This window comes from Lytechinus pictus, chromosome 11 (assembly GCF_037042905.1).
Source record: "Lytechinus pictus isolate F3 Inbred chromosome 11, Lp3.0, whole genome shotgun sequence".
Lineage (NCBI taxonomy): Eukaryota > Metazoa > Echinodermata > Echinoidea > Temnopleuroida > Toxopneustidae > Lytechinus > Lytechinus pictus.
In genome coordinates, this window is record NC_087255.1 from 20,078,709 (window position 1) to 20,099,305 (window position 20,597).

General features: G+C 36.5%; 1 protein-coding gene across 7 annotated transcripts; it reads left to right on the forward strand.

Moving 5' to 3' along the window:
• The first annotated feature begins 1,672 nt into the window (after positions 1–1,672).
• Positions 1,673–20,454, forward strand: LOC129270954 (calcium-binding protein 39-like). Of its 7 annotated transcripts, none has more exons than XM_064106952.1 (9): positions 1,673–1,783; positions 2,124–2,380; positions 5,043–5,158; positions 5,993–6,154; positions 11,474–11,592; positions 12,539–12,707; positions 18,194–18,322; positions 18,679–18,825; positions 19,346–20,454. In XM_064106952.1, the coding sequence occupies exons 3-9, from the start codon at positions 5,048–5,050 to the stop codon at positions 19,511–19,513; spliced, it is 1,005 nt and encodes a 334-aa protein (XP_063963022.1). In that variant the 5' UTR covers positions 1,673–1,783; positions 2,124–2,380; positions 5,043–5,047; the 3' UTR covers positions 19,514–20,454. The 7 variants fall into 7 exon arrangements, with proteins under 7 accessions (XP_063963022.1, XP_063963025.1, XP_063963021.1 ...); XM_064106955.1 differs by having other exon boundaries at positions 1,728–1,783; positions 1,999–2,193; XM_064106951.1 differs by lacking the exon at positions 1,673–1,783 and having other exon boundaries at positions 2,034–2,380.
• Positions 20,455–20,597: the final 143 nt, after the last annotated feature.

Sequence of the window (20,597 nt, forward strand, 5' to 3'; positions counted from 1 at the left end):
TTAGGATACGTGGTTGCCCTGGCTAGGCCGTCGGGATATCCCTGGGGGCCCCTTGAAAATTTACTTTATTTTAATTTAAAAAATGCGATAAATAGCCCTTTATTCCCTTTAATTTTGTTAATTTTAGCCCCCTAAATGTGCATGCGCCGGGTCGTGTCAGTTTTTATCTGATCGCCCGAGTCAAGTTCTACAAGTTAGGATACGTGGTTACCCTGGCTAGGCCGTCGGGATATCCCTGGGGGCCCCTTGAAAAAATACTTTATTTTAATTTAAAAAATGCGATAAATAGCCCTTTATTCCCTTTAATTTTGTTAATTTTAGCCCCCTAAATGTGCATGCACCGGGTCAAATAAGTTTTTATCGGATCGCCCGAGTCAAGTTCTACAAGTTAGGATACGTGGTTACCCTGGCTAGGCCGTCAGGATATCCCTGGGGGCCCCTTGAAAAAATACTTTATTTTAATTTTAAAAATGCGATAAATAGCCCTTTATTCCCTTTAATTTTGTTAATTTTAGCCCCCTAAATGTGCATGCGCCGGATCAAATCAGTGTTTATCTGGTTGCCCGAGTCGAGTTCTACAAGTTAGGGTACGTGGTTGCCCTGGCTAGGCCGTCGGGATATCCCTAGGGGCCCCTTGAAAATTTACTTTATTTTAATTTAAAAAATGCGATAAATAGCCCTTTATTCCCTTTAATTTTGTTAATTTTAGCCCCCTAAATGTGCATGCGCCGGGTCAAGTCAGTTTTTATCTGATCGCCCGAGTCAAGTTCTACAAGTTAGGATACGTGGTTACCCTGGCTAGGCCGTCGGGATATCCCTGGGGGCCCCTTGAAAAAATACTTTATTTTAATTAAAAAATGCGATAAATAGCCCTTTATTCCCTTTAATTTTGTTAATTTTAGCCCCCTAAATGTGCATGCGCCGGGTCAAATCAGTTTTTATCTGATCGCCCGAGTCAAGTTCTATAAGTTAGGATACGTGGTTACCCTGGCTAGGCCGTCAGGATATCCCTGGGGGCCCCTTGAAAAAATACTTTATTTTAATCATCTAAAAATGCGATAAATATCCCTTTATTCCCTTTAATTTTGTTAATTTGAGCCCCCTAAATGTGCATGCGCCGGGTCAAATCAGTGTTTATCTGGTTGCCCGAGTCGAGTTCTCCAAGTTAGGATACGTGGTTACCCTGGCTAGGCTGTCGGGATACCCCTGGGGCCCCTTGAAAATTTACTTTATTTTAATTTTAAAAATGCGATAAATAGCCCTTTATTCCCTTTAATTTTGTTAATTTGAGCCCCCTTAATGTGCATGCGCCGGGTCAAGTCAGTGTTTATCTGGCTGCCCGTGTCGAGCTCTACAAGTTAGGGTACGTGGTTACCCTGGCTAGGCCGTCGGGATATCCCTGGGGCGCCCCTTGAAAAATTACTTTATTACACACACACCGCCAAAAATGGCCGGTGCCCCCCCCCCTGAAAAAGCAAGGACCCCCATTGCCCCCCGGGGGGGGGGGGGAATCCTAGCTACGCCACTGTCTGTGAAGGTCCGAAAACGCTGGAAATTAAAAGCCATGTTAACGTGAATTTTTGTTGCACGTGGTCGTAACATAAAGCTATTACGTAATAGCTTCATGGTCGTATCATGCATGCACTGTACTGCGTGCCCGTGTGTATAACGTATTTCGATATGGCTGTTGGTTGTGCGAAAGACGAAATCAGAGAGCAGGAAGTGAGGGCGAACTACCCGATTTCGTTTTCGCTGTCTGCGTTTTTCCAAAGAGAATCAGGGGGTAGAAAGCGTGTTCTGATTTTGTTTTTAATATATAACAAACACAGGTATAGAATGAGGTATCAGAGAGGACCAAAAGTATTTCTGATTTCATTCTTCTGTTTTTGATCTCCAAAAATGAAATCACAACGGGGTTTTTCTCGTTGTGATTTCGTTTTTGTGTTTTCAAAGACCAATCCATGAGGTTGACTTCCGTTTTTGCTCTACGAAAATCAGGAATGAAAAACGAATTATCCATTAGTACCCTGATTCAGATGGCACCACTACAAAATGTTCAATATATCTATCAATCAACAACCTTCGAATTATTGTATTCTTTGTTACTGGTCGTTGATCCGAAGTACTAAGGTTGAGTTACTCAATCCATCCAAGATGTAGATGACAATTCGGACGGAACGATTCCATTATAAGGTTAGGCTTTGTGAGCTTATTTATGCTACTGGAGCTCGTTCTCTGCGTGACTCTTTTGAAAATTGGCTTATCTTTGAACTGTCATCATTAGCTTGCATCCGAATCTGATGATATGCTTGCTTGATTTATATCCACTTATTTAGTAATTCAGATTAACTTGCTGTTGGAGAGGACTTGTCTGAAGTAAGTATATTTATGTGTAAAGCTGATCGTGTGTTCTTCTCAGGTCGGCACTCGTCTTTTAGCTAGCTGATGGGATGAATATTTGATTCCGAAGTAAACGGGTTTGAAACAGGGGATGCGGAACGTACTTTCGTTGGGGGGGGGGGCAAAGCCAAAAAGGGCACTTATATGTCAAAATGGGCAGTTTGCTGGTGCCAAAGGCATGGGCGGATTCCAAATGGGGGGGGGGGGGCAAATTTTTCGGAGAAAAATTTTGACAAGCCAAAAAAGAAATGTTTTCAACCACAAATTAAAGATATTTCGTACCCGAAAAAAAATCGACAAGAAAAAAAATCGACAAGCAAAAAAAGTATTTTCTCTTTTTTTAATGGCATTTTACATTACAATTTTGCTTCTCAAAGGGGGGGGGGGTATTTTCACCATGAGTGAGATTACCATCTGTATGTTTTGTAGTAATTAAATGAATTTTTTTTAAAGTGATTTATGATGAGAGGGTTTTGGTTTTATATATTTCCGCGAGAGAGCGCTTTGGAAAAAAATATCAAATCTCAAGACGTTGTAAAACTCACTTTTTGGTCAATTGTGGCGCTGATTACAGTTAAAAGGGAATCCTTGTGAGATTTTATGTAATAAGACATGAGAAGTAAACATTAATTTCGAGCAATTTTTTGTAATCATGAGAAAAAGATGTGTATTTATTTAAAGAATTAACGCGCGCGAGCTGAAATTTTTAATATACCGACCAGAATAGGAACTTGTGAAAGACTGCTTTTAGTTACTCATGAGTAATACCTTGGTCACATTTGATCTACGGCGGCCGAACGGCGAGTCCAAAACAGCCGTTTTGTTAATTTTAATTCAAACCACCTATATGCAGCTGGTACCAAAAATGTTGAAACGACTGTTTCCAACTCGCCGTACGGCCGCCGTAGATCATATGTGACCAAGGTAGAGAAATATCTCACCAATCGAATAATGCTAGTGTGCCTTATACCGTGGTCACATTTGTTCTACGGCGGCCGTACGGTGAGTCGAAAACAGCCGTTTTAACTTTTTTTGTCCAACTACATATACGTGGTTTGAATCAAAATTAATAAAACGGCTGTTTTCGACTCGCCGTACGGCCGCCGTAGAGCAAATGTGACCAAGGTATAAGCGCGAGTTGAAAATTCTAACCTGAAAACTGGGCATTTAAGCACATTTTGTAACCAGGAATAGATTGAGTTCCTTAATCAACAATATTTGATGCGAGCGCGAAACACGAGGCAAAAATGTGTAATTTTCCCACCTGAAACTGGACGTTCTAATTAAGCATTTTTGCAACCAAGAACAAAATAAGTATCTTACTAAACAATAATTGATGCGAGCACGATCGAGCAAAAATGTTTGTGATTTTTAACCTGAAAGCTGGACATTCTAAGTGTTTTTTTTTGTAACCAGGAACAGAAAGTACCTTGATAAACGATTATTGATGCAAGTGAGAAGCTTTCTACAGGTGTTCCATTTTCCATTTATTTATTTATTATCACAATATTAATTTACTATGCTTATGTATTTGATTTATTTTTGTATATACATGTGTATTTCAAATGTACATATTTTGTTGTTTTTTTAATGGAAAATAATAAATGAATTGAATTGAAAAAAGAATCACGAGCCACCTGAAAACTGGACATTCTATGCATTTTGTAACTATGCACAGGACGAGTAGGCCTACCTCACTACACAATAATTAAAAAGGGTATTTAATTTTGAAAAGGGAAACATTTCATTTTGAAAATTCATTTTCAAAAGGGGCGTTTTTTCCTTTACTGGGATTTTTTGGGGAAGCAAGTGCCCCCATGCCCCGGTTCCGCCGACTCTGGTTTGAAAATAAATATGTAATTCATTCAGGACTAAACAACGAATGAATATACAACAATGACATCTCATATCATTGCCTTAATTTCTCCATTTATAATAATAATACCCAAATAACATGCTTTTCCCAAATGGCCCAGAGCGCTATTACAATTTCAGTTTACCTAATTCCTATAAAAACAAATAAGGCCTACAGAATTGCATACAAATAAAATGAAAGCATTTGCCTAGAATGAATAAGTTTTTAGGGACTTCTTAATTGATTCAATTGTTAGGGATTCGTTTTAAAATGTGAGAGGGAGTTTGTTCCATTCTATTGAGGATGCAATCAGTGTAGGTTAATTATATCTCCGGTCTGTTTTCGTTTAGTTGGATATGTTATTAAGGAGCTTTCTATTTGCATGTCGACTAGTGGACTGCGACGAAAGTACGTCATAATAGTCTGCTTTGTGTTGATGGTATACAAAGTCAGTCGAGCACATGATTGGAAGACACTGAGCATGTGCAAGCCATTCCTGACACGTCAACTTCATGATGACGAACGTGGATTTTGCTCAGATCACGCTCGTTCGAAACGTAGTAAACGAGCAATCAAATCCTTGCCCATTGATTGAAGCCCCGTGGTGATATACTCCAGCGGTTCTGTATACCGTAAACACAAAGCAGACTAATATGACGTACTATCGTCGCAGTTCACTAGTCGACGTGCAAATAGAAAGCTCCTTAATGTAAGTGGGTCTTCAGAGGATCTAGTTGTTTTTATACCATTTTATTATTTCTTCGTTTGTATTTTCTTCATGTTGGAGACATCATGTCGCTGGTTGGAAGTTCAAAAAGGAGTCCTGTAGAATTGGTATCTACCCTGGACTCCGATCTCACGATCCTAGAGAATGATGGGATACCAAACGAAACACGTGATAAGGTATTGACTCATCTTGAAAATGTGTGTAATTAAACAAGTAAATTTTTTCTTACTCGCACTGGACCTGCTTTATTCTTAAAATGTTTTATTTATTTAGTTTTATTTCAACATTGCAGGGTAGCCCCACTTTTAAATTCTGTTTTACATGGGGCCATGTATAGCATAAAGACACAGAATTACAAATATGTATATTTATTCATTTATATTTATAGTAATAGTAAAATAAACAAAGTCATGCAATTACAATATCTGCAGTCAAACTTATCAATATCATAAGAAAATCATATAAGAACTAAATTTTGAAAAACAATTATTTCATCTAGAAAATAATGTAATAACATAAAGGAAAATCATAAATAGGTGGCATAATTTGGTCTTAAATGAAGTGTACAGAAGACGTAATCATCCTATCCTAGAAAGAAGTTACCAAAAGAGTATTAAAAACGCAAGATACTTCGTCATTAATTTTATCATTTATAGCATAGTCGATTGCAATGTATAGAGAGACACCCAGAAAAAAAGTTACTGAGTTTCAGACAGAGATCGATAAATATATAACAGAAATTTGCGTGGTAGAAATGGGAATTTAATAAGCATAATATAAGTATATAGTACTAAGTGTATTTCTTATAATTTTGTATACATTAACTTAATATACCTTGTTAATCATTTAATTTGTATCTGATTTATATTACTTTGTACAATGTTTGAATAAATATTAAAGATATGAATTGTAGGCCTACCCCCCCCCCCTTTGGGATAGGGCAAAAATGCTCTGGGGTATGTTTATCATGTTTATTAAAAGACTTTAAAATCCTCTTTGTTCCTTGACAGACCCTGGATGATATTTCAAATGCTCTCTCAGAAATAAAATACAATTTTGAGCAAGTCGAAGGCGAGGATACTACAGAATTCGTGGCACAGATCTCACAGGAATTTTGTAATATAAACGTCTTCTTACAACTCATGAAAGTCCTGGGGAAATTAAACTTAGAGGTAAGAAAATGCTCTCGTACTTTATTCAAAGAATTCATATTTTTGTCGAAACTTATCATATTATCGAGAGTTATTCTTAATGAATTAACATATTTGCATAATCATTGATACTATAGCTAGGCCGTAATAAATTGCCGTATTTCGCTAACTATGTTTTAGATACTATAGATTCTAATTGTAAATGCTGTAAAATAGTAGCAAGTTTGTTAACTATTGTTAAGACATTCAATATTCTGAATAGGGACAATAATGGTCGTGTACGTAGCAACATAATGCAAGATCACGTCCCTTAAATGAAATACATCAGAGAAGAGAGAAAAACGGGGAAGATGGTAGACAGAGAATTAGAGAACAAACAAGTGGAATGCTTCTGGCCGTTTCACCTGCATCACGCGATTCGATATAGCAGCAGTGCTGATTTTGAAAACTACTATAACTCGCACAAGATGTTCAGTGATACTTGGTTACTCTTATTTCCACTTTTTATGAACTAGACCAATACACTTATAGAGATATGATGGAAATTCAACAAATACCCCCAACGTGGCCAAAGTTCTTTGACCTTACATGACCTTTGACCTTGATCGTGTGACCTAAAACTCGCACAGGATGTTCAGTGATACTTGATTAGTCTTATGTCCAAGTTTCAAGAGTCGGATCCATCAACTTTCAAAGTTATGACGGTAATTCAACAGATACCCCCATTATGGCCAAAGTCCATTGACCTTGGTCATGTGACCTAAAATGTGCACAAGTTTTATGAACTAGACCAACACACTTTCAAAGTTATGGCGGTAATTCAACAAATACCCCCAATTTGGCCAAAGTTCATTGACCCTAAATGACCTTTGACCTTGGTCATGTGACGTGAAACTCATGCAAGATGTTCAGTGATACTTGATTAACCTTATGTATAAGTTTCATGAACTAGGTCCATATATTTTCCAAGTTATGATGACATTTCAAAAACTTAACCTTAGGTTAAGATTTTGATGTTGATTCCCCAACATGGTCTAAGTTCATTGACCCTAAATGACCTTTGACCTTGGTCATGTGACATGAAACTCAGGCAGGATGTTCAGTAATACTTGATTAACCTTATGGCCAAGTTTAACTAGGTCCATATACTTTCTAAGTTATGCTGTCATTTCAAAAACTTAACCACAGGTTAAGATTTGGTGTTGACGCCGCCGCCGTCGGAAAAGCGGCGCCTATAGTCTCACTCTGCTATGCAGGTGAGATAAAAACCAATGCAGAAAGAAAACAAGTGGAATGCCTCTGGCCGTCTCACCTGCATCATGCGATTCAATATACCGGTAGCAGCAGTGCTGATTTTGAAAACTACTATAACTCGCACAAGATGTTCAGTGATACTTGGTTACTCTTATTTCCATGTTTTATGAACTAGACCAATAGCAATTCAACAAATACCCCCAACGTGGCAAAAGTTCTTTGACCTTACAGGACCTTTGACCTTGATCATGTGACCTGAAACTCGCACAGGATTTTCAGTGATACTTGATTAGTCTAAATGTCCAAGTTTCAAGAGTCAGATCCATCAACTTTCAAAGTTATGATGGTAATTCAACCTATACCCCCATTATGGCAAAAGTTCATTGACCTTTGACCTTGATCATGTGACCTAAAATGTGCATAGGATGTTCAGTGATACTTGATTACTCTTATGTCCAAGTTTTATGAACTAGACTAACACACTTTCAAAGTTATGATGGTAATTCAACAGATACCCCCAATTCGACCAAAGTTCATTGACCCTAAATGACATTTGACTTTGGTCATGTGACGTGAAACTCGTGCAGAATGTTTTTAGTGATACTTGATTAACCTTATGTATAACTTTAATGAACTAGGTCCATATATTTTCTAAGTTATGCTGTCATTTCAAAAACTTAACCTCAGGTTAAGATTTTGATGTTGATTCCCCCAACATGGTCTAAGTTCATTGACCCTAAATGACCTTTGACCTTGGTCATGTGACATGAAACTCAGGCAGGATGTTCAGTAATACTTGATTAACCTTATGGCTAAGTTTCATGAACTAGGTCCATACACCTTGTAAGTTATGCTGTCATTTCAAAAACTTAACCTCAGGTTAAGATTTGGTGTTGACGCCGCCGCCGTCGGAAAAGCGGCGCCTATAGTCTCACTCTGCTATGCAGGTGAGACAAAAAGGAGAGCGCATCGACAGTGGCGTAACAGGGGGGGGGGGGGGGCAGCGGGGCAAGTTGCCCCCCTGGCGGATTTCACCGGGAAAATAAAAGAAAAACGGAAAAAAAAGGTGGGAGAAAGAAAGGGAAAGGGGAAAGGAAGGAGGAAAAGGAAAAGGAAAGGGAAAAAAAAACGAAGAAAAAACTTTTTTTTAATGGAAAAGGAAGGAAAGCGGGAAAATGTACGATAGAAGAACATTTGAGAAAGAACAAATCATTCCGAAATAGGCCTATGTAATGCAATAGTACGGTGGGAAATGATGACAAAATGGCAACAATAGCGGGAAACGAAGGTAGAATGTAATTCATCAAAAGCTTAATTGGAAAACAAAGAAAAGGAACAAGAAAAACATGATAACACGACCGGGCTGCCGATGATTGAAATTAAAGAGCGGGAAAAAAGATGGACTGCATACAAAATTGTGCGATACGCTTGCTAAATTTTATGCAAATAAGCGAAGTAGGGGCTCTTCATTTATATCCTTCAAATGACTTTATAATGCCCCCGTTCAATCACATTCAATCACTGGCATACAGGCGCGGGGTGGTGGTCGTGGTTCCACACCCAAGAGGAAATAAAATAAATTATAAGAGACAACGTATAATGAAATCAATGGAAACAATGAAATGTGTTATTTGCTGAATATAATGGAAAAATCTATCACATAATTAGAATTTAATTTCAATAGGCTTTTTTTCCAGCTCGCTTTGCATGCTGGCGACTTTTTACAATTTTTTTCCACATTGCTATGTTTTGCCCCCTGATGATATTTGGTTCATTACGCAACTGGGTTGAATAAATGTGTTGTGTAAAAGCTATATTCTGTATATGCCCGCGATTTAATTAAAATAGCGGCAATCTGCGAGGTTTAAATGGCTTATCAAGAAGTTCCGGGGGCTCCGCCCCGAACCCCAACCGTACAGCACTGCGTATGGAAAGGCTGGGCCATGACCCCAAAAAGTTCTACAAACAAGAACAAAAAAGGAGGAAAGAAAAGCAAATGAAAAGTATAGGATATGATTTTATTTACTGAATATAATGTCAAAAATAGCTCAAAGTTATAGCTTCTCATTAAAATGTGATTTTTTTCTCGCTCGCTTCGCTCGCCCGGGACTTATATAAAGCAGCTTTTTAGCACAGTACATTTCCTCTACTGCGCCCCTCGGTTTTTTTTTTTGGGGGGGGGTTACTCCTCTCGCTACTACTGCAAAGAATCCTGTTCACAGTGGTGTACAGACCACAAAAATGGAATCTAAAGAGAGAAGGGTGATATATTTTATTCTTTGGATATCATGTCAAAATCTATCACGAAATTTGATTTTTTTTTTTTAAAAAAAGGTCAAAATTTTTGCTCGCTCGCAACTTTTTTTAAAAGATAAATTCTGCCCGATACGCAATATTTGGCCTTCTCAAAATAGTCGCCTCATTACACCATTATATGCCTGTTCATACCATGATATGACCGGGAATTGTTTTTCTCTTGCCCCCCCCCCCTGGCCATCGACCCCTGTTACGCCGCTGCGCATCGAATGAGAAGCAGTTTCGTTCAATACTCGGGACAAACGACATAATATTTGCATTTCTTGTTTGAAACAATGTAGCAGTGCTGACTTTGAAAACAATTATTCACAAAATACACTATTCGTACGATAATAAAATACATGTTCATTGACCTTCAATGACCTTAGTCATGTGACCTTATTGAGCAAAACAGCTAGTGATGCTTGATTACCCTATAAACTTTCGCATGGTGCAGGTGAGATTGTCAGAGGCGTTCCACTTGTCTGCTTTTGTCTCGCCTGCATAGCAGAGCGAGACTATAGGCGCCGCTTTTCTGACGGCGGCGGCGACGGCGCGGCGGCGTCTACAACATTGAAATCTTAACCAAGGTTAAAGTTTTGAAATGTCATCATAACTTAGAAAGTATATGGACCTAGTTGATGAAACTTGTACATAAGGGTAACCATGTATTACTGAACATCCTGCCTGAGTTTCAGGTCACACGACCAAGGTCAAAGGTAATTTAGGGTCAACGAACTTATACTTGATGTTGGGGGAATCATCATTAAAATCTTTACCTAAGGTTAAGTTTTTGAAATGTATAGACATAGTTCATGAAACTTGGACATAAGGGTAATCAAGTATTACTGAACATCCTGCCTGAGTTTCATGTCACATGACTAAGGTCAAAGGTCATTTAAGGTCAATGAACTTTGGCCAAGTTGGGAGTATTTGTTGAATTACCATCATAACTTCAAAAGTTTATGGATCTGATTCATGAAACATAACATAATAGTAACCATGTATCCTGAATACCCGTGCTTGTTTCTGGTCACATGACCAAAATCAAAGGTCATTTAGGGTAAATGAACTTTGGCTGTATTGGGGGTATTTGTTGAATTTGCCTCATAACTTAGGGAGTATATGGATCTAGTTCATGAAACTTGGACATAGGGGTAATCATGTATTACTGAACATCATGCCTGAATTTCAGGTCACATGATCAAGGTTAAATGTCATTTAGGTTCAATAAACTTAGACCATGTAAGGGGAATCATATCGAAATCTTAACCAATGTTAAGTTTTTGAAATATCATCATTACTTATAAAGTATATGGACCTAGTTCAAGAAACTTGGATATAAGGGTGATAGTGTATCACTGAAGATCCTGCCTGAGTTTCAGGTGGCAGGATCATGGTCTAAGGTCATGTTGGGTCAATGGACAAAGTATTCTTTTGTGAATATTTATTTAATAGCTGTTTTCAAAGTCAGCACTGCTGATAATAAAATCGCGTAATACAGGCGAGACTGCCAGAGGCGTTCTACTTGTTTTTTCTGTAAACTTTAGACCATATTTTTACTTCTGAGCTCCAAAAGTCACCAAGTCATCCTGAACCCAACGCCATCTTTAGATCCCAAAGAAAAAAACAAAATGAGCAAGAAACGAATGATGATAGATTATTCAGAGAATTACGATATCCTTAACATTCCATAACAGGTGTGATAACTTTCTTTGCGATACTTTTTTCCACTAAATATATTTGTGTTTGATTTTTGAATATAATTATATTTTTTAATACTAATTACAGGCCCAGAATGATGCTGTCCACATAATCAGTACCCTACTCCGCCGACAAGTCGGTGCCAGAGTTCCCGTCGTAGATTTTCTCAAAGTGAAGAAACAAGGACTTTTCATTCTCTTAAAGAAGTAATTAAAGGACAAGTCCACCCCAACAAAAAGTTGATTCGAATAAAAAGAGAAAAATCCAACAGGCATAACACTGAAAATTTTATCAAAATCGGATGTAAAATAAGAAAGTTATGACATTTTAAATTTATCCTGAATTTCACAAAACCGATATGCACATCCTGGCTTGTATGCAAATGAGGAGACTATGCCATTATCCATACGGTGTATTCTAATTTTCTCATTGTCAAGTGAACTCAAAGATTAATTCCTCCCTGAACATGTGGAATTAGCATTGTTGGTCATTATTGTCAAATCTATAAACAAATGAAATACTGTATAATTCAAATAAAAAACAAAAGAAATAATGAGTGATGTCCATCATCGACTGACTCACCTAGTTGCGCATATCACTGTTTTGTGAAAAATAAGCGAAACTTTAAAATGTCACAACTTTAGAACTTATTTTACATCCGATTTTGATTTTGATGAAATTTTAAGCACTATGCCAATTTGATTTTTCTCTATTTATTCAAGTCAGTATTTTCCTGGGGTGGACTTATTTATTGATCCAGGCGCGGATCCAGGATTTTCCAAAATGAGGATGGGGGCATTTGCACAGGATAATTTTTTTAAAGCAAATATAACAATGGCTTTCACTACCAAATCGAGGTAATTTTGGCCAGGAAAAAACGGACAAGAAAAAAGAAAAGAAAAAGAAGGCCATTACTTGCATATGCATGATATATTCCCCTAAAAAATTGTGCCTGTCAAGGAGGGGGGGGGGGTGCACGGGCCGCGGGTTTGCCCCTATCTAGATCCCAGGGGCGGATCCAGCTTTTTTTGGGGTGGTATGCGAGGGAGCTGGTTTGGAAGGTTGATGATGTTGATGCTAATGATGACGGTGATGACGATGATAATAATGATGATTGTTAATTGATTCGTATCATTTTTCCTACCAATCCAGGTATGAAAGTCCTAACTTTGTGTTCAACGATGGCGTATTGCTCCGAGAATGCATGCGTTATGAACCCCTTGCGGAGAAAGTGCTGTTTGCCCCCGAGTTCTTCGAACTTTTCAAATACATAGAGATGCCTAAAACCGACATTGCAGCTGATGCATTCGAAACATTTAAGGTACGATACTACAGACTCCTTTTACAGCCCCTTTCATGGATTTATTCATTATTTTTATTATCATTTTTTTAATCCCGGAGAGTGTTTCTTTTCTACAACCGGGTAGGCCCTATTTCAAATTAACGGCCGGAATGAACAACCATGACTCTCATTGAAACAAAACAAATATACAAATATACACAAAACTTAATTAAATACATAACAACTGTGTTTTCCTATAATCAGGTGCAAAATTATTCAAAACTTTACACATCATTACGTACATATGTTCCTTTGACGAGTATTTAAAATCTTCTATTTCAAAATATCATGGATAAATGATGAAGTATGCAAATATGGATCAGTTTTTAGAATTCTTCCTGCACGATTTTGTAGAGATTGAAATAAATTCAAATATTTTTTAGATGCAGATTGCAAAACAATATCAGCTTAATCAAAGTGTGGAAGGATAACCGAAGAATATATTAATTTTAAACTAGATTTGTTAACAAATCGCATAAGTCTGCCAAGGAAACCAATCATTCTACCAATTTTTGAACACATGTGATCGAAATGAACATTCCATTCAAGTTTTTATAAACTCCAAGATATTAAACACTTTCTAACCATTTGAATATCTGTTTCGCAAATGCATAAGTTAAGAGTTTTATGTCTTGCCAACATATGCCGAGTACCTTGAAACATATTTACGGTTTTATTACATTAAGGTTTAATCGATTGTTGCTCATCCAATTTGCAAAAGTTTTCAGTTCTTTAGTGTTCTTTCAACCACAAGTCGATTTTTGTCCGAGAAATATAAAACAGAATCATCGGGACTTAAACGAAAAGAACATTTATGAATAGAGCATGACAAATCATTTATGAACATAACGAAAAGAAGCGGGCCCAATATAGACCCATGGGGTACACCATTTGAAATTACATATTCATAAGAAAAGACATTATTTAAAGAAGTATTAATTTTGCGATCGGAAAGATAGCTTAAGAACCAATCAAGTGATTTACCAGTAACTCCAAGAAGAGAGAGTTTAGATAAAAGTATTTGGTGGTTGACTAAGTCAAAGGCTTTTTGTAAATCTAAAAAGGCGGCTCCCGTATAATACCCATTATCCATGGCAAGAAGCCATTCATCTGTAACCTTTGATAGGGCTGTCGTAGTTGAGAGTGTTTAGGTCTAAATCTTGATTGTTCAGAAATGAGGATTTGGTTTTTATTAAGATAATGCAAAAGCTGTTTTGAATGATCCTTTCAAGTAACTTAGAAACACGTGGGAGTAATGAAATTGGTCTAAAATTATCAGGATTCGATTAATCCCCCTTTTTGTGTGAAGGTATTATTATCTTGGCAACTTCCCACTTACCTGGTACTCTTCCGTCTACAATAGATTTATATATCAAATAGGTTATTGAGGGAACTGATTCATAAGCACATGTCTTTAGAATAAATGTAGATATACCATCGACTCCAACTGACTTTTTGTTTTTAAGTGTATTGATTTCTTCCAAAATATCACTTCCTTGTAACTTGTTTAAAGTTATAGCTTTAAACCTTTTGTCTCATCTTTAGCTACCTTGTTAGCAACACTTGCAAAATTTAGATTAAATTATTAGCAGTATCGAAAGCGTCACAATTGTATGAATGGTTGGCGGATGATACATTAAGATTTGATATAAAAGATTTTGATACATTCCAAGATTCATTTCTAGTTTGACTATGACATAATTTTTCATTATAAATTTTTTCTTTTTTTATTTCATAGGTGACTTTATTTCTTAAGCGCCTATACTCTACACATAACCTTTCCTCTTGTTTGGGTTTAGCTTAACATTTAATTCGATCTCTCTGTCTCATGAAGTTGAAGAGGTGTTCATTTAGCCAGGGAGAGTGTTTATTCTTTACACGTTTAGTTTTAAATGGCATATGTTTATCCACAACATCTAGCATAAGTTCTTCCCACCTTTTTACTGCATCATTTATATCATCATAATTTTCTATTTCATTCCAATTTTGGTTTTTAACATCAGATTTAAAATGATTGATATCAATATTTCTACACTTTCTAAAAGTTATATATTTTTCATGGATACTTATAGAATGGGATTTCCAAATGAGAAAACCCATAGCATGATCACTAAGCCCATTATCGATTACAACAAAAGACCTCACTTTATTTATAGAATTTGTAAACATATGATCAGTGTTAAGGAACTGCCCACTAATCGTGTATATTCAGAGTATTAATTTGTTTTAACGAATAAATACTATTTATTGATTTGACTGTATTTCATAGTCTGTGAATTACTCTGGCATTTTAGATCAAAATTTGCATCTCCCATTATTATTATTGAATAGTCAAATCCACTAACAAAAGATAACATTTGTTCATAGCAATCGAGAACCGCACTATGGGAATTGAATGTCTATACCAATAAACAAATATAATAGGTTGAGTGTTTTTTTAATGAGTAATAATTGCTTCTATCGAGGACATGGAATCATTCTCTAGCGTTAATTTCAAAGTTTCATGGATGTAAATTGCAACTCCACCTGCCTACTCTATTTAGAACTTTACGGATTATTTCATAATTTGGTATAAGTACCTCACCATCTTTGACGCTATCATCTAATCTAATTTAATCAAGTGCACAAATGTGCATTAATTGATTGTCAATGAGAATTGAACGTATTTCATCAATATTCCTCAATAAGCTTACAACATTTAACTGCGCAAAACGTAATCCCTTTAATGATGTTTACAATTCTTTCGTCATGACCAACAAATGCTTCACAGCTATAAATCAGTAGGTGTAAAGTATCAGAAGCAGTGGCGTACCGTGGGTCACGGCATTGGGGGGGGGGGGCACCAGCAAAAATTTTGAGTCACTTAGTGAGCGCGCTCAGTTGTCAGGTATACTGACCTAATAATAGAGACATTTTAAGGAAGCACTTGTAGTCATTGTAATCATGAATAACATACGCATCTCAGCAATCAAATAATGCGAGCGCGAACTGAAAAATTTTTATATTCAGACCTAAAAAGGGACTTTATAATTGAATTTTTGTGATCATGATATGTACCTGTCTCGCTAAACATTGCGAGCGCAAAGCGCGAGCCGAATTTTTTTTGTATATATTGATCCCAAACAGGGAGATCTTAAGGACTATATTTTAGGAATCTCTTAATAGTATACATATCTCACCATAGTCATCTAATGCGAGTGCCAAGCGCTTGCTGATTTTGTTAGAATTACATTTAAACACATATGAAACACTTGTAGTCATTGTAATCATGAATAACATAGGCATCTCACTAATCAAATATTGTGAGCGCGAAGCGCGAGCTAAAAAATTAGGAATTTCAAACATGAAGAGGGGCAATTTAAGGCTTGTTTGTAGGAATTCGCGAAACCATACGTATTTCAATAAACAAATGATGCGAGCGCGAAGCACGAGCTGAAATTTGTGTATATATTGACCCAAAACGGGATTTTTATAAGGAATCGATTAAGAGTATACATATCTCACCATAGTCATCTAATGCGAGTGCCAAGCGCTTGCTGATTTTGTTAGAATTACATTTAAACACATATGAAACACTTGTAGTCATTGTAATCATGAATAACATAGGCATCTCACTAATCAAATATTGCGAGCGCGAAGCGCGAGCTGAAAATTTAGATAATTCAGACCTGAAGCGGGGCAGTCTAAGGCTTGTTTGTAGGAATTCACTAAGACCATACGTATTTCACTAACCAAATGATGCGAGCGCGAAGCGCGAGCTGAAAGTTTTGGATATTTAGATCAGAAAAAGGGACATTTCAAGGACTGATTTTAGGAATTCATGGAGAGCAGACATATCTCACCAATCCACTGAAGCAAACGTAATCACGGACAGGAAATGTTTTATATTAAGACCTTAACATGGGGCAATCACTTTTAGTCATGAAAAAGAACCATCTGTCACTACATAAAACAATAATATATTTGGTGTATATTGACTTGAAAACGGGAGGTTTTCGTACAACAGGTTTATATATCTCTTTAAACAGATAATGCGAGCACCAGGAACAATGAAAACATGGACCCTGAGCAAATTATGTTTCATAAAGTTATGATAAAAATGTTTCCTATGTAAAATAACATAACATGATTATAATATAATATACAATTATAATGAATAATAATTTCTTCTTTCCCACTACGTTCTTCTTCCTTTCTCCCTCTTTTTCTCCTTTTCCCCATTTTTTTTTTTGGTCAGCCGATTGGGTGGGCACGTGCCCCCCCATGCCCCCCCCCCCCGTAGTTACGCCACTGATCAGAAGTATAGTTATAAAAAGGGAATTCTTTCATTATACATTTTGGACAGTTGGACTTGGTTACCCTTATGTCAATGTTTCATGAACTAGATCAATAAACTTTCTAAGTTATGATGCAAATTCAACAAATACCCCCAACACGGCAAGAGTTCATTGACCTAAATGACCTTTGATCTTGGTCATGCTCCTGAAACGCACATAGGATATTCAGGGATACATGGTTGCTCTTATGTCCAAGTTTCATAAACTAGATCCAAAAACTTTTAAAGTTATGATGACAATTCCACAAATACCCGCAACATTACCAAAGTTTGTTGAACCTAAATGACCACTGACCTTGGTCATGTGACCTGAAACTCGCACAGGATGTTCAAGGATACTTGATTGCTCTTATACGTCCAAGTTTCATGAACTATAGATCCATAAACTTTTAAAGTATTATGATGACAATTTCAAATCTTAAACGGATGGTCCGGGCTGAAAATATTTATGTTAATACAGAGAGTAGAATTCACTGAGCAAAATGCCGAAAGTTTCATCAAAATTGGATAACAAATGAAAAACAGTCGTCATGAATATTCATTAGGTGGGCTGATGATGTCACATCCCCACTTTCCGTTTTCTTATGTTATTACATAAAATCATTTTTTTCTTCATTATTTCACACTTGTGTGAATATTATGTCTCCCTTATAATTAAATAAGTTGCAGCAATAAATATCTAATGCACTAAATAAGTTGTCAATCCCAAAGTTCTTTGAGGAAAAAAATTGAATAAACCTAATTTCATATAATAAAATACAAAAGAACAAGTGGGAATGTAACATCATCAGCCCACCAAATGAATATTCATGATGACTATTTTCACAAAATATTGCTAAACTTTAAAATTCAATAACTTTATTTGTTATCCGATTTTGATTAAATTTTCGGCATTTTGCTCAGTGAATTCTTCTCTATTTATTAAGCTATAAATACTTTCAGCCCGGACCATCCCTTTAATCCTTGTTAAGATTTCGATATTCATTCCCCCAACATGGTCTATGATGACATTTAAAAAACTTAACCTTGTCAGCCTATATTAAGTTTCGGTAGCCCCTTTTAGCACTTCTCTTGCAAATAGATAGAGGATTTGCTTGATGCGTTGTTTAATTGGTTTTCATTGTTGCAGATTCTTTTAACAAGACACAAGCTACTGGCTTCTAGGTTTTTGGAGAAAAATTACGATAGGTTTACAGAAGACTTTAGCAATTATTTTCTCAAATCTGACCGTTATGAGACGAAGAAAAATGGAATTGATGTAAGTATGCATCTCAGTAGTACGTATTCTCTTTCCCTCACTCTATTTGATTTCCTTAAATGCAGACATCATATGTACACAACAATTTATTTCATCTCTATTCAGACGTACGAAAAGAAAACTTTGAATACTGTAACAGTCCGTGAACAAATGTTCACGGTGGATATATCACAAAAGATGTTGAGAGGGGGGGCTGAATCAGACCCCTAATCTTATTAGGGCTAAAGAAAGGTAGTCACTCGTAATATATGAACAGCTCTAAACATGAAAATTCACCAGATTGGGGACGATAGAGCTTAATATATCTTATTCTATCCAAATTTTGTCATCTATCATATCTTCTTTTTTTCCTGTAGTTTCTTGGAGAACTATTGCTAAACAGACATAATTTTGATTTCATGACAAGATACATTGGCAACGTAGAGAATCTCGAACTCATTATGCAAATGCTTATTGATAGGAGAATACGAGGCATCCAGCTAGGGGCTTTCAACGTATTCAAGGTAAGGCCTAAATATAGCTTATGGCAGTAATGTTGTTGGCTTACAGTGTAAGCAAGCCTTATAGGTTCTATATATGTATAGCAGTCCTGCCAACCTCTGGGAATGAAAAACTGTATTTTGTGATAAAGAAAACTATATTTTTCCCCAAAAAAGTGTATTTCATAATAAAATGCTTGGCGCACTCGCTCATCGCGGTGCTCAAGCTGCATGCAAGCTAAAATGCGCACTACTCTTGCAGATGAAAAATATATTTCAAGAAGGTCCCACATACAGGGAATGATATCAATCAGACATGCTGTGTACTATGTAAATTTCTTCAGCATTTTATTTTCAACAGTATGTTCAGAACACTTATTACCTTGAAAAAACATTCATGGTTATTGAGTTTTTACTGTGCTTCAATATAATTTTCTCCCCATTTTCCTCTTTCTATCTTCTCTCTGTCTTCTCTTCTTTTCTGTCTTTCATTTCTTCTATTCCTTTTGTTACTCTTTCCTCCTTTTGTCATTCTTGTCCCCAGGTGTTTGTTGCGAACCCTGAGAAGACCCCGCCAGTCCATGACCTCCTGCTAAAGAATAAAGATGACCTTGTGGAGTTTCTCACTGAATTCTTCTCATATAGCACGGATGAGCAATTCAACGATGAGAAGAGCATTATCATTCAAAGCCTCAGAGCACTTCAACCTTAAGCGTCTACATATAGATCACCCCCGCCCGTGTATGTTTTTCCCCACTTACGATAAGAACCGACTCTTTTGTAGACTTTGAATCAGACTTCAAATCTTCGACTTGTATTATTTCAGTCTTGCCTCAATCTTTAATTTTAAAAAAGAGAAATTTGAAAATTTGTTCAAGGCGGTGAGACTCCAACCTGCGTCATTGATCTTGATTGCAGTAAACTCACAATAGTGTATGGTTTTACTGATTGCTCCAAACCAGTCAGGCTGATCATTGTGTTGGAAATGGCGATATACTAGTATTCTGTTCCATGAATATTCACAAGGCATAGACTGACTAAATGAAACCCTACTGGGTACCATAAATGTTAATTAGCCCTTATCGTAAGTGGGGGAAAAATATGCTCCCACATGCTACATTATTATACATTGAACATGTATCATAATGCTATAAAGTAATTGGTAACGACTCAAGCAACTAACAATGGGATAATCCTTGTGCTAACAATAACTGCTGGTTCGAATCCCAATATGGGCAAGAACTTAATTGTAAAATTTTCTCCTTTTTATAGAAATTGAGGTGAGACTTTGAACAAAATATAAGCTAAAGCCTTGTAGCCTAATTCAAAGAGTCCAAAACAGCTACCTAGGCTACAGAAAGGAAAAAAGGCCAAAAGTTTGTTGGGATTTTTTTTTATTATTACTATCATTCATTTCAAAACTCCTAAATTTGGGGGGGTTGTAAAGTTTTCTTTAAGTAAAGTTTTTTTTTGTAAATAGTTTTGTTAATTGCCAGAGGAGCTTCAACATATATACTATATTGGTTGTGTTAATCATTGAAAAAAAATGGGTGCTTGTTGGGAAATAACCCTGTATGTCATATTTGATAATGTGGGTAACTATGTAATCATTGATAAAGTTATAGTAATAAACTTTGAGTTCTTTATACATGACACACATGTCCCTAGAAGTTTGTCAAAGCATTTTGTTAATCCACACCAAAATTTGAAGTAGCACCCCCAACCCTCTCTCCTTTACCCTCTCCAATTCTCTCTCTCTATTCCTCCCTACCCCCTTCTCTCTCTCTCTCTCCCTA